Genomic DNA, 14,845 nt, shown 5'->3' on the forward strand with positions numbered 1-14,845 from the left:
ATAGTCGACACATACGTGGCGAAATCTTTGTACATAAGCCACGATCTTGCAAAGGTGCTGGTTTTCTGAGTCTCCAGCTGGAGCATCGTATTGTCATCCAAGTCTGCGCCAGGCATGCGACCAACACTGCGTAGAAACATCGACTGGGATTGTCTTACTTCCTCCTCAGTGATCGCTTCTGGACCGACTGCTTCAGGATCGACTGTTGCGCTTCATGTCGGCATATGCGGTGTTTGGATGCTCAGTGGTAAACTGGTAGCTTCGTACGAGCTGGTGGAGGACGGTAACCTCTCCTGACCGCGGCGAGATTGCTCTTCTCGCGCTCTCTCCTCTCTTCGCTCCCTTTCGAAAAGTGGTAGCATGCTGTCAGAGACATGGTTCAACACGTAGCGACGGTAAACATGCGGCCAACTAAGGAGAGCATCGGAGCCCTGATGTGGATACGAGCGTGGTGCCTGGATAATCTCGGTGCACTTGAGTAGGTGTAGCACAATTATGCGGTCATCTTGGGGCGTCTCGGGGCTGTTCCTGCATCGCGCTGAGATCCGGTCCCCATGGCTTCCCGAGGCTCGGCTTTTGTGCAATCTGGTCGACATTGTACCCAAGTTGCCCGGGACGCTCATTCTTGTTGTCCTGTCTCTGCCCCTTCCGGCGATCTTCGCGAGGCTCTGAGTTTTTCTGACTGGCGTTTTTGCGCTTGTCGAGAGCTTTGAATTTCTCGTAGAGCTCGTCTCTAGTCAACGATATTTCGTTGCTCTTAGTCAACCCTCTATCTTTCTTGTTGATGCATTCAAGCGACCATCCTAAGGACACTGCGAGCAATGGCATATGAGCCCGATGTATAAAGTTGCCGTTCGCTTGGAATCAGTCGGCAGGAAGTTCTTAGACATGAATGAAGGCCTCGATCGGATGCATACCAACAATGCCAACTGCACCATCCATCCGCGGCTTTACCAACTCAACCACATCTGCGCTATCTAGGTAACATGGTCTCCACCACGAAGCACATGTTACTCCATCTTCTGTGTCTCCGAAGAAAAGGTAGGCTGCGATATGGTGGATGTAGCGAAAACACTCGGGCGCTTTGTATTGCTTAATTAGTCCGGAGCCCGTACCAGAGCCCATGTTAGTGCCTCCCCACCCTGTTGATGCAGTAGCCATTCCAAATGGGCATCCTGGACAAGGCAAACATAGTCCAGAGTGCTCGTAATCGGGTAGCAGATCAGGTGACATGTGCGCTGACACGTAGTGGTTGTAGAGCTCTGGCCAGCAAAGCCGGGTGTCGCAGTCTTCATGCGGACAAGGGTGTGGTGTGCTGACGATCTCGAGGTAATTGAGCAGGTGTGGCACTAGTATGCGTTTCTGTGATCCTCGCGACTCGGTGCATTGTGAAAACTCGCACATCCTTGCTTCCGTTTTTTCTGCATTGTGATGGCCTTTGCATGATTTGTCCGTGGTGCAGCGCACTCGATCTGAGTCGAGCTTCATAGACTCGATAACGTAGCGCAGTGGATGCTTGCTAAGAGCATCATTCCATAGATGAGAAACACTTGGACGATATTCATCTCCTTTTCGCTCTGAAATGCGTGCCAAAGCTTCAAAATCCGCGGCACTTATACGTTGAAGGCCAATTTGGAGAACATACTCAAACCGGATGAAAGTATGTGCCTTCCCGCATCCAGAACATTGTTCGGTTGGCGGCAGGATCGAACACACGAATATTTCGTCGCCTCTGCTAGCGTTGATAGGCATGCCCATGGGCAGCGTTACATGGTCGTCGATCGTTTTCCAGAATTCTATCATCTGCTCGACAACACAAGGACCGCGGTAGCCGACCATCCACGAGTACTCCCATGCACGCAAAGTACACATCATAACGAAGCCACGAGTTCGCATAAGAGCAGTATAGCACAAAGGTGTCGGTAAGCTCTCCTGCCGGTGACCTGTTGAGTTCCAGACACTGAAACTGTCTTCCAAGCACTAGTCCCATTCTGCCTGAAACAGTGGATGCGACGGTGGAATGTCATCGAGGTCCATGTCGGCATGAAACTCCGGCAACTGCTTGAACCGATGCTGAGCAAAAAGGACTTGATCCGCTTCAGACATCTGTAGCACTCTCTCATCGCTCATCCAGCGATGACCCTGTAGAGAGGGCTCCTTGGGAGGTGCTGGTTCTTGGGTTTCCTTCTCAAATTGGAAACCACTCTCGGTCTGAACGTCATTCTGGAGCTGTGAAAGATCTTCGAGGTCTCCGGCAGGCCTCTGCAGCTGATCTGATCTCGATGTCGTAGTGGTTGTCGCTGCTTGCACTGCAGAGTCGGGTGAGCGTGTTTATGTAGTGCCGCCGTCCGATTCGGACTCCGCGCTCTCGTCGTTGCTGTCTTGTGCGCCACTTGGTCGGTTGTACACCGCATACCGTCTCGAACCCTTCTCTTGCATCTTAACTTTGAGTTTGTCGACCCATTCGCTCGGAGAATGAGCGCCTTCCATAGCGCGAGTGAAGAACAGCGCAATGTTTCCCCACTCTTTGTGGTCTATCTTCTTCTCAAAGTGATTGAGCTCGTTGTTGAGTAGATTACGCCTTTTTTGTCATTTGGACCATGTCCCACTCTTCAGGCTCGAGACCCTGGCGCTCCCAGAACGCCCGGATGAGAACTCAAACTGAGACAGTGTGGTGCTCCGCTCTCACCAGCCGTATGTCGCAAAGAACTCGTCTGTCATGCGTTGCTCTCCAATGTCGACATAGTGAGGATCGCGGTTGCTTCATGTGAGCTTGGGTTTCTCTGGTTGCGTAAGAAGCGCCGTAAGGATGTCGGCGATGCTGTATTCGGCTCGTCCTGAGACGCACTGTTCGCACGTGTCGTGGTCAACAGCGCGTGTCGGCAATGGATCGTGATCTTTGCGTTGGTCGGTGTCGTATCCGTAAGGTTGCAGAAGAGAGAAAGAAAACGCGAAGGCAGCAGTTGCCTTCACAGAAGGAAGCGAAGCTCTTTGACCATAGAGTGGCAATCGCGACGCACGGTTAATTTCGTCCTGTGATATGATTCCGGGCCACTTGTTAGATATGCCTGACTCCCTGGCCGTACATCTCAACATCGTTCAGCATCGGCATTGTGTTGTTGATATTCGCCCACTGATCAAGTAAAGTGTCGTCGGCAAAGAATGGATCCTGGAAAGAGTCTCCAACATCAAGTTGCATCCAGGGTTGATAGGAAGTAGCAGCGTAGAATGGATCTGTGATCTGGTGACCGGTGCTCGAAATGACATTCGTGCCAGAGATGGGCATCGCCGATGGTTGCGCATTGGTCTCTGAATTTTTAGCCGATTGACCTTCTGACCGGCGGCCGACATGTATACTTCCCAGAAGTGGAACTCGCAGAGTCAAGCCTGGCTCGTTCGAGTTCGCCGGCTTGCTCAGATGTGCAATCAATCCCTTGAGCGCAGCAGCAGCATCTCGCGCGAAGTCGCTGCCTGCTTGTCCAGATACAAACTCCATAGTCATGATGATTTGCTCAACACTGCGGAGACGCGACCCCTCGTCATGCCTCGGCAGCAGATTGCTGTCAAATGATGAGAGCAGTAGGTAAACCGCGGCAGTGAAGACCTGCATGTCCACTATCCTGCAGAGAAAGAATCCTGACGGAAGCGCACGTCGGACATGGGAGTATCGTCGGGCCAAAGCATGACAGGCTTCGAGACATTGCATACGGCTGTAGGCATATTGATCGTGCTCGTCCTGTGCCATTGCTGTGTGGAGATGTACCCTAAAATGTGTCAGAAACGGTCGATTTCACAATCTTCACAGCATATATTGCCAGGGCAGCCGGCGAGGCCACCAAAAGTTCGTACCTGGCAGTGAAATAGCAGTGCCAAAATTGAACCATCAGAGACGCAGAGAGATATTGCGCAGACTCTTGCCACCAGTCCACCGGTGTGAGTGACTTCAATGCTCGGAGCTCCTTGTCCGCAGCAAGAACCTTGTCGTATAACGTCTCTACTGTTTGTCCACACATGTAGCCTTCATCCAATTCAGTCACATGCATTGAGATGCCGGCCAGCTGGAACATGAAACGCTGCACGTGAACCATTCCATTAGTGTCAACGACTTGCCTAGGCGGGAATTTGCGAGTCGAAGTCGCTGCTGGTAGATTGAACATCATGCTAGCGAGGCGATCAGTGGCACAAATGGTCTCCCAGAGTGCCACTTTGCTGGTGGTGCCAGACAACGGCACAATGGGGTCGACTGCTCGCCCAGCGCTGTCGTTTTGTGCGTGGTCCCAAGCACGTGGTAGGCCACTGAGCTCTGCTAGAGCTACAATTCTCCGTAGGGTGAGCCATAGTGGTCTGCTTTGCCCAAAACCTGGTGATTGAACATCAGTGTGTTAATGCGGAAATTTGAACGCCATGGTGCCTGTTCCCTTTCGTGACATGAAGTAACATGGCTGTGGAGTGCCATAGGTCCATCTCGAGAGCACACTTACCAAACTGAAGCCGTAGGTATAGTATAGTAGCAGACATGCCTTCCACTGTCGAAGCAATACCTGTATGGGAGACTATTACAGCTTCTACAACCGCCATCACCGACTTGACGTAGCTGTCGATGTTCTTGATGCCTGTTCCGGTTGTCAGACGCATCGATGAGTCTGATGCCAGACAATGTATACTCACCCGGCAGGACAGTTGCATGCTCATCAGCTGGGATCTGCCTCGCCGTCATCGCGAACGACAGCAAGAATGATGCAATTTTCACAGGATCCGCGTCCGGCTTCAGCATATGTTCGTGCTGATTCACCATCTCATCACGATTTGGGGTTGCCGAGGTCGCCGGAAAAAGCTCAAAGTACAAGCTCATCCATGGCACAGCGTAGGAGGATACAGCGATAACATCATCTCTCGCTGGCACAAGTGTCTGCAGTTTTGCCCGCGCCTGATCAAGGTAGCGAGTTGAACAAGGAGGCCGTTCTCGAGAGCGGCTCCCAAAGTCGGGCCCTCGCTCATCAGGACCTATCAGAGCATTGTCGAATAAAATGCGAAGATGCTCTGGCGGCTGCGATCCCACTTGCATCAATCGCTCATCCGTGTCGGATTCATGTTCATCGAACACAGGTCCAGTGGTTTCACTCGCAGCACTGGTCGCTCTGCCAGGTGAAGTCTGCGATCTGCTTTGTACAGTCGCGGTGATATTGGCCAGCTGCGCCTCCAGACGAGCTATCCGATCCTTCGAGCTGACCTTGTTCGTGGTGGTGTTGCGGCGGGTGTACAATTGCGGTACGCATTTTCGACCACGTTGCTGACACGGGGTGCTATGGCGATCAGTAGTGTACGGACGACCGCACTAATTTTCCCGAGTGTGTATGTGCGTTGCACATTATTGTCCTCGTGAGACATACCAAACACTGTCCCTCTCATCTGCCCAAAGACAGCGGACCTTTCGCTGTCGGCCTGGTGGTGATTCATGAGTGTCACGTCGGACAATTGGGACGCGGATACTGACATTCAACACAGCTCTTGGTGCCTTTGCGAATGCGTTTGAGGTCGCCTTGTGGAGATTCGCTCCCTCCGCCGACGTGCACGCGCTCCATTGTTGTTGCGACGATGGCTTCGGACGAAGGTGAGGTTCGGAAGAAATCTGTCGTCCGGAGCTTCGGTCTTTTGCGCGAGCAGCCAAACGAAAAGGATCAATTCGCTTAGAATCCGAATCAAATGTTGAGCAGCCGCATGACGCCATGTCGCGACCTCCTGCGGCTTCGGACGAAGCGCGGACGAAAGAAGCAACACTAACTCGACGCCTTCTGCCAACCTTTTGCCAATCATACCATCGCGAGACAAAGATGGCGCCTCGCGACGGATGTAATGAGGGTCTCGACGTCTCTAGCGCTGCCAGCGGTCTGTGTAAACTCCGTGGCAGCTGATGTAACGGTAAGTGATGGCTTTGTATATCGTGTTCAAGTAGCACCACGACTGCAGCTGTATCCAGACAGCATTCAGACAGCATCAGGCATTACACAGGACTTCACGAGCAACGTTACACACACCAAAACACAATGGAGCAATCACAAGGGCCTCCCTATCCACCAAAGGTAGCCGGCGTAGGTGGAAGAGCCATGCCAATACCAGACGTCCCAATAGCCTCAGTACTTCTGGTCTTCTACGTCGGATCCGCAGTAGGCAACATGACAATCCTACAACTCAACAGACGAAAAGGCCACAAATTCTTACTCTCTGGCTTATTATTCGGCTTCTCGATGGCACGAATCTTGACACTTTCACTACGAATAGGAGTCGCATATCATCCGACAAATGTCTCGCTCTCGATTGCCTCGATGATCTTTGTCAACGCCGGCATTCTCATTGTATACATCGTGGACCTCCTCTTCGTCCAACGAATCATTCGAGCTCGACAACCTGAGATCGGCTGGCATCCTCTCTTCCGACTCTTGTTCAAGATCATATATTCTCTGGTAGCGTTGGCACTGGTACTGGTTATTGTCTTCATCGTCCTCAGCTTCTACACTCTGGATACACATCTCAGAACAATTTGTCGCGATATTCAATTGGCTGCCATTACTTGGTTACTAGTGGTCGCTGCTCTGCCGCTTGTGCTTCTTGTACTCACATGGGCCTTGCCGAAATCTAAGAATGCGCAAACTTTCGGAGCTGGTAGCATGACGGCGAAGAGTCTGATACTGGTCGTCTCCAGCATACTTTGCACTCTTGGAGCCGGGTTCAAGGCTGGTGTCAATTGGCAGGCACCGCGGGCAATCAACAACCCCGCCTGGTACCACTCGAAGGCCTGCTTCTATGTCTTCTTCTTTGTGTTGGAGATCATTATCCTTTACTTCTTCCTCGCTGTGCGCGTGGATCGACGCTTCCATGTTCCTGATGGGAGCAGTAAGCGCAAAACATTCGACGTGGCGATCAAAGAGCAGAAACAGAATGATGAAAATGCGGTGGACCATGAGTCGGATGTAGAGAAAGAGCCAGAGACAGACAAGGAAGCCACTGTATAAAGTCAGAACAGGGAATGTAGGACAGCGGAGTGCCAGTCTTCTGGACCACAGGAATTATGTGATAACGGCCTTGATGATTTGGTGTAGCATGATACCACATAAGCGGCGAATTTGTACAAACAGTGTACGAATAGGGCAAACTTCTTGTATTCAAATTTGAACAGATTGGTGGGGTTGTCTATGTATAGCATTATACAAGCAGTAGAGTCGCATCTTACTCGCCTTTGATGATCGAACCTGGACATTAGAGCTCCGTCGGGCAAGTTGATGTCCTGTTGCTCCAGCACTGCATCGTACGAACATTTTCACACGCCAACAGTGAAGTGACCGCCTGAGACGAAGAAGTACTAGTGCTCGATCGCAAGGCGGCTCCGGGGGCTCACGATCTAAAAGGTGTAGTCTGCGCCAACTTCCGTCCAGTCGACACTCCTGAGCCAAGAATCCAGGTCTGAGAAATCGAGTCCTTCAAGACCATTATGCTCTCCAGGCATCATCTCTGATTCCAAATTATCTGTCCTCGGTGGAAAGGTCGCCGTGGTATGAGCCGATGAGTCTCCAGTGCCTACCGGAGCACTTCTTCTCGAATGCCCGTCTTCTATTGTGGTTGTGTCAGGATCAAGGATCTCATCCAGCGCCCTTGAAAGTTTTCGAGCAGCCCTCGTGCAAACTGCATGATTCGACTCTCCGGGCTGACATATGCTCTCCAGATTGGACACAAGCACAGATAATTCGCGAATGAGTTTCGAGCGACTGATGCTTTGGGGCCAGCTTTGACCACCTTTCCGTGAAACGGCTTCGACCATCATGGCGGCGGCGGACAGCCCATAGTCCAGCATGACGTACGAGTTGTCGAATCGCAGGAAGACACTGCGATCACGTACTTGTGAGAGATGGTTGACAGTTCCCACAATGAGACTTGCGAATTCCAAAGCCTTCTCCGCGTGAACAGGGTCTGATCTCATCAGCTTGCGGTGAATGCGAAAATTGCTTTGGAGGTGAAGCAAATACACGACAGCCAACATCAGGCATTGTCTGGGAGGAATTGTTGTATGCCAGACCTCGGGCTTGTATCGGAGAGTTTCGGGGATGGAGTCCCAAAACCCGTTCAACTGGTCGTAGAGCATCAGTAGTTCACGAGTAGACTGATCCGTGACGGGCTGATAGTCGTGCACGATGATCATTTCTTGGATCACGCTCGCCATGTATCGCATGCGGCACCAAGTAGTACTGCAGTATAAGCCGTCCGGATTCCAACCAGTAGGCGTCAGTCGGCTCCTTGCTTCCTGCAAAGTGACAGGATCTCCTAACAGCTCATGGTCGCTGAGGTTCAATGGAAGCTCGCAGTCAGAGAAGCGAGATAAGAGCCTTGGCGGTCGATCGAAAAGCTTCGCGCTGAATTTATCCCACTGGTAAATGACTGGAGAAGTTGTCAGTATGTGAACTCATGAGAGAAAAAGACGTGTGGTTTCACCCGCCCAACTCTTTCTCCTACACTCTGCAAGCCAAAAGGGTGTACCACTGGCCACCTTCGATTCGCGATGGATGCCCAGTATGTAGACGTCCGATGTGAGATCGCCTATTGATCTCCACACGTTCGGATGTGAGTCTCCCTGCACATTTGTGTACAATCGCGTAAGCTCGAACGACAACCACACCATAACGTCACTCACACTTGGAGCTAGCTCGCGCGCGAGATACAGGCATGATTGAGAAGCCTTGAATAAGCCCCGCAACAATTGATCATCTTGCTCAGATTCGTCTGTAAGGCATTTCTCATGAGCTCGAGCGGCGATGGTGTACATCAGGCCCAGCATTTCCAAGCGAAGATTGTCTCCTGTGAAAAGTTCGACGAATTGTCGATAGTGAAGATCGGGTTCTATGTTCACCTTGGCAGTCGTCGATTGCAAGATCTTCCCGGCCAAAACATCGATTCCTGCCATGCAGTCTTGTCCTTCTTGAAGCGAGAACCTGCTTACGGTTCCAGAGAGAGTCAAAGCAGCATGGACTAGCAGTGGGCCAGGCACGAGAGATACCTGTGCCTCGTTTGCATACCTTATTATTAGTCTGACCCAGACCCAGCACTATATGGCAGACAAACTCATTGCAACAGCTGCAGAGGCCCACCTGCAGCTGGCCCTAGAACCAGGGACAATTACATGGGAAAGACATATGGCCAGCTGCCAAACACTGGACCTGGTCTTTGTCAGCCTCTCCCTCCAGAACCTGATCCAGGAATGCAAAGCCCTCCCAGAGGAAACACACAGCTCTGACCACATCCCTCTCAGGACAACCCTCTGCATCAACCTCCAAGGGCCAACAGGAAGAGGCCAGAGAAAGCAGTGGAGAGCCGCCAACTGGGCCAGAGTCAAGGACCTTATAGCCCAGGACATTGACCAACTCAGTCAACTCCCACTTGACACAAGAGAACACCTGGACACCCTAGCCTGCAGAATACAATCCTCCATCCAGAGAACTATAGAGGAGACAGTTCCAACAGCCAGACCATCAGGCTATGCAAAGATGGCGTGGACCCAGGAGTGCAAGGATGCTACAAAGCTAGCAAGGAGAAGGAGAAGAGAATGGAGGAACAGCAAGACAGAATGGAGCCACAAACAATACCTTGAGGCATCACATGCCAGGAGCAAGGTTGTGAGGAGAGAGCAAAACCTAGCGTGGAGAAGACTAATGAAAGAGGTTACAGAGGACCCTAAGAAGATCTGGAAAATGGCCAAATGGGCAAGAGAGGGAGCAAACCAAGGGCACCAACTGCCACACTTCCCAAGCCTAGCTAACACAGAGCATAATGGAGACACCAACGAGGGCAAGGCTGCAATCCTAGCAAAACACTTCTTCCCAAACCCAAGGGAGGCAGACCTAAGTGACATTCAACACACACAACTGCCACCCCAATTCCAGATGGAGGTGGAGGTCAACCTAAAGGAGGTAGAAGGAGTCCTCAGAAAACTGCCTAGCAACAAGGCCCCAGGACCTGACCAAATACCAAACCTCCTGCTCAAAGAATGCAGGGAACAACTTGCCCCAATCCTAGCTAAACTCTTCACTGCATGCCTGAGGATGGCATACCACCCTAAAGCCTTTAAGCACTCTACCACAGTGGTGCTCAGGAAACCACAGAAACCAGACTACACAAAGCCAGGAGCATACAGACCAATTGCCCTGCTCAACACAATTGCAAAGGTCCTAGAAGCTATAGTTGCCAAGAGGATGTCCAAAGAGACTGAAGACAGAAAGCTCCTCCCAGAAGAACAGATGGGTGCTAGGCCTGGCAGGTCTACCACCTCAGCATTGGACCTTATTACTGAACAAGTAAGAACCATTTGGAAGACTAGGCCTGGAGCAGTTGCATCAATGCTCTGCCTTGACATCTCAGGTGCATTTGACAAGGTCTCCCACCAGAGGCTGCTCCACAACATCAGAATAAAAGGCTTCCCAGGACATATTGTTGGCTTCATCCAATCATTCCTCCAAGACAGGACCACCTGCCTGAGGCTAGGAGGGTTCATGGACCAGCCAAGGCCCCAGAACACAGGAATCCCCCAAGGCTCCACCTTATCCCCAATCCTCTTCCTCTTCTTTGCCTCTACCCTGCTCCCAACACTGCATGAAGGGAACACCTCAGCAATGGGGTTTGTGGATGACTCCAACATCCTCACATACAGTATGTCCACAGAGGAAAACTGCAGGCAACTGGAGAAAGCCCACCAGAAATGTGAAGAATGGGCAAGGAGACATGGGGCAGAGTTTGCACCACAGAAGTACCAGCTCATCCACTTCACCAGGAGCAGGAAACACAACCTCAAGGCTACAGTCCAAATCCAGGGATTTAATGGGGAACCACTGCCTTCACTCAGGCTCCTTGGGGTATGGGTGGACACCAAGCTCAAATGGGGCCCACACATCAAACAGGCAGCAACAAAGGGAGCCCACCAGATGCAATCACTCCAGAGGCTGTGCAAGTCTACATGGGGAGCATCATTCCAAAGAGCAAGACACCTGTATACAGCAGTGGTAAGGCCAGCAATCACCTTTGGCTGCCAAGTCTGGTCCAGCCCAGAGGGCACACAAGGCTACTGCAGGAACCTCACCAAGCCTATTGAGAAGGTCCAGAGGGAGGCCTTGAGGAACATTACTGGAGCATACAAGTCAGTTGCAACAGCTGTCCTAGAGAGAGAAGCAAACATTGCTCCTCTCCACTTGTACACCCAAGACCTAGCCAGACAAGCATCCAAAAAGCAAGAAACACAACCTGCATACCAATACATCAAAGACAGGTGCAGGGAGATCCAGAGGCAAGCACAAGCAGGAAGGAGAACAAGGAACCCTGCAACACCAACCCAAACCAGACAGGAGGAAATCCTCCAGCTGGTCCAAGGCCAAGAGACAACAATGCAGACACACCCAGGCTGCAAGGCATGGTGGGCAAAACACCAGTGGGACAGGAAGTGGGAGAAGGACAAGGAAGAAAGAAGGGCTAGGGCAGGAGGAGAACAGCCACCTGCATGGAGAACCACCACCTCCTCTGCCATAGGACCAAGCCTGCACAAAGGACTTACCAGACCAGAGAGCACAATGGTCACACTCCTGAGGACAGAGCACATTGGGATGAGGCAATACCTCACCAAAAGGAGAGTCCCAGGATTCACACCAGACTGCGAATGTGGGCAGGGGCATGAGACACCAAAACATGTATGCATATTCTGCCCCAGGTGGAGGGAGAGAAGACACCTTTTGTTCCAAGAAGGAGGATCTACAAACTGGAAGGACCTAGCAAACACAAAAAAAGAGGACTGCATGCTACGGCCAAATGGCTAATCCAAGAAGGTATCCTAGAGCAGTTCTCACTTGCCAGAACAGAGGTATAGGAGGGAAGGGGAAGAGAGAAGGGAAAGGATAGGACCTGGTGAGAGGAGGACTCGCTAGAAACCTAGTATTGTCCGAAGGAAAACAGGAACGAAGGAAGCGGCTACGCAGACTGCAAAGTAAAAGAGAACGCGAGGGGTTTTCGAAGGCTTTTCCCTCGACCGAACTATATAGAGCGTGCTGCTTACTCTAGTTAAAAGAGGTAGACCGGCGTATAAGAATTATCTATCTATTATTAGTCTGGAAATTTCCTCGACGGGGCGCAATTGCTGCAGAATCTCTTTCGTCTCATCGAGATGGCGCTTGTGGGTAGTCTCCTGGACTTCGAATTGCGCTCGCCTTCTATCGGGCTCGTTCTCTGCACGGAGCGCGTGCTCGATGACATTATCGCATCCTCGCTCGGGTGGTCCGGTTCTATCCCGTGGAAGATCTGAGGGTCTCCAGATCTCATTGGAGATTCTTGATGCAGTGTTCTGGATTGCAGGCGATCGGGGCTTCGTAAGAGGTGCCGGGTGATAGAAGCACTTCGCTATCTGACCTCGTTGCTTGCAGCGCGAACACACCGGGCGCTAGGTGTTGTTGATGAGTAAATTGAGCTGCGCGTGAGTACCTGTTTTTCTCACTGTATGATCGCAACGAATCTTGCCCTTTCTGCATGGCTCGCAAGAAGCCAGCTTGCCATTGCGTCTGCTGGCTGGAGTGCGGTCGGCCATGGCATTCGATGGACCACGGAAGGTGTGAATCGCAGATGGAAGGGCCGGTGGACGGCATGAGATCGGAATGAAGCGGAGTGAACCTCGGCACTCGGAGTCAGCTGGACGGACTGAAATCCTCCTTCCTGACACACTCCTTCCAGTCTGCAAGCTTCACCATGAGGAACACATCTACAGCGTAGGCATCCATTCCGATGGCTCGAGATTACTGACGACTGCAGTCTGGCGATAGGCACGCCATACAAGCGATTGGATCCTCGCATTACCTCTCATCAGGATCACAGCCAGTATGCTGTCGATAGCGGTAATGGATCAACAAAGAGCTTTGAGGATGCCTCGTCTGCGGACTAGCATTCCGTACATTTGGTGCACACAGTCCGAGTGAAATGCGGGCGAGTAAAGATATAAGACGCTTTGTTGACCTCAATGTGGCCAGATCAGATTTCTCTGCCCAGACTGAATTCTAGAATCTATCGAGCATTTGAACCCAAAAAACCAACGCCAGATAACCACACTTCGACATAATGGCACTGTTCAAGAAGCTTTTGACCAGCCGAAACTGCACTAGCAATGCTACCGACTCAGACACATCATCTCTGAATGAGAAATCCTCACTACTCAAGAGCGTCTGCATCAGGGAGACCCCATTGCCCGAACCGGAAGTCGAGGCAGAGCGAGAGAAGCAGCGGAAACGCTATGACTGTCGCATATCCACCACAGTCCTCGCAAACCATCTCGTCATGAGGGCATAGACGTGGCGGAGTAATGCTTACGAGCAAGTAAGCAGATTGCGGCGGCGTGCAAATCTCCAATTTCGCAACTGACTGAGAGACAGACGCTACTTCGCACCATGTTGGTCGTTACTCACCTGCAGACAGCTGCGCAGTCAGGCAAGCGGGTACGAGATTATATCCATCGAATGTTGGGTGGGGAACACTTCCACGGTCGGAACACGTGCAGCAGAGACAGAGCACACGCAAGAAGCAAAAGCACGTTGTGCCATAATTCACATTGAATACGCGTCCAAAGTGGAGCGCCAGCCATTTTCTGCAGCACGAAGCTTTCTGTCCAAGTCATTGGTATACCGCTCTCCAAATGTGCCGCTGTCGACATTCGCGGTGAGCGGAGACACCGAGAACACGAGGCACAGCAATTTGACGCGAGACCGCACGTGCAAAGGCTTGAATCAATCGATGGAGACGCCTCAAATACCTATCATTGGCCATACCCAAATCAAAGCGCATTAGTCAAAACCTTGTATATCAGTGCATCACCCGCATGCAGTTTGGTTGCTGGATCAGGTAAGCCACGGCTTACGGATTGCGCGATGGACCAATACCATCGTCGCGGCTCAGCTACTACTATCACCGCCTGCCACGTTGCTCAGCAAGCCACTTCTCTTCAAGCTTCAGCTTCGAAGCATTGTAGGGCTGATATGTGAAGCAGCCACAAGGCGACCACGAGCGTACACGTGGGAAGCTACGCTTGTTGCACCAATCGATCTTCTGCAACGGCTATCGCTATCAGCGATATGGCTTGTGAGGCTTGATACTCCGCCTGGCAAGGCTGACAACGTGTGCCTTCCTGTTTCGTTGCAATCAACGCACCAAAGTCGAGGACTGTGATGTATAAAGCGAGCCTGATTTCCCTGCTGTGTTACCTTCATCATCCAGCAACAACAATCATCACTCAGATCAGCAAACACAAACTCAAGCAAACAATCCTCAACACTCTTCTCACCGAGACTTCTCCAAACTACCATCAACCACACAATGGAATTCCTCGTCCGCAAGATTGAATCCAACCTCCACAAGTCCGGCATGGCAGACAACACCCCAGTCCAAGCAACAACCTCAACCTACGCAACCAAACACCTGCTCCACCCAGCTCTGCAATCCGACAGTGCCAGCTCCACCTACTCGCAAAAGACATCCGCATCCAGCACCCGCCGAGACTTCACATCATTCCTCTCTCGCTCCAACAGCTCCGAGAAGAAATCGAACAACTCCTCCCGTGCGACCTCGACAGCAAGCAAGCGCTCAACCCGAGAATTCGTCTCATCGATGTCAGCATACCCATGGGTCACCGGCAGCTCCGAACATGGGCTGACAAGCTCTGCAGCCAGCTCGATTCGCTCAAAGGGCGAGAAAAAGCGCAGCGAAAAGGCAAAGAAGGACGAAGAGGTGTGGCACTGGACGTTCCCATGCCTCTCTGGATGTGTTTAGGATATTGAGGCCCTCT

The 14,845-nt window shown here is 51.7% G+C and overlaps 4 protein-coding genes across 4 annotated transcripts; 2 read left to right on the top strand and 2 right to left on the bottom strand.

Annotated features, from left to right (window-relative positions):
- Window positions 1-3,058: 3,058 nt before the first annotated feature.
- On the bottom strand, window positions 3,059-5,582 carry CKM354_000942200 (uncharacterized protein; the record flags this gene model as incomplete). Its single annotated transcript, XM_044804844.1, has 6 exons — window positions 3,059-3,764; window positions 3,850-4,360; window positions 4,482-4,613; window positions 4,669-5,303; window positions 5,391-5,442; window positions 5,495-5,582. 6 exons carry the CDS (start codon window positions 5,580-5,582, stop codon window positions 3,059-3,061), a joined length of 2,124 nt encoding a protein of 707 aa, XP_044660779.1.
- A 462-nt stretch (window positions 5,583-6,044) lies between these two features.
- On the top strand, window positions 6,045-7,010 carry CKM354_000942300 (uncharacterized protein; the record flags this gene model as incomplete). The annotated part of the gene is made up of 1 exon (XM_044804845.1): window positions 6,045-7,010. One exon carries the CDS (start codon window positions 6,045-6,047, stop codon window positions 7,008-7,010), a length of 966 nt encoding a protein of 321 aa, XP_044660780.1.
- Window positions 7,011-7,396: 386 nt separating this feature from the next.
- CKM354_000942400 (uncharacterized protein) lies at window positions 7,397-8,824 on the bottom strand (the record flags this gene model as incomplete). Its single annotated transcript, XM_044804846.1, has 2 exons — window positions 7,397-8,427; window positions 8,482-8,824. 2 exons carry the CDS (start codon window positions 8,822-8,824, stop codon window positions 7,397-7,399), a joined length of 1,374 nt encoding a protein of 457 aa, XP_044660781.1.
- Window positions 8,825-14,228: 5,404 nt separating this feature from the next.
- Window positions 14,229-14,829, top strand: CKM354_000942500 (uncharacterized protein; the record flags this gene model as incomplete). Its single annotated transcript, XM_044804847.1, has 2 exons — window positions 14,229-14,388; window positions 14,444-14,829. The coding sequence occupies 2 exons, from the start codon at window positions 14,229-14,231 to the stop codon at window positions 14,827-14,829; spliced, it is 546 nt and encodes a 181-aa protein (XP_044660782.1).
- Between the last annotated feature and the right edge of the window lie 16 nt (window positions 14,830-14,845).

Source organism: Cercospora kikuchii (assembly GCF_019650295.1).
Source record: "Cercospora kikuchii DNA, contig_00006, whole genome shotgun sequence".
Lineage (NCBI taxonomy): Eukaryota > Fungi > Ascomycota > Dothideomycetes > Mycosphaerellales > Mycosphaerellaceae > Cercospora > Cercospora kikuchii.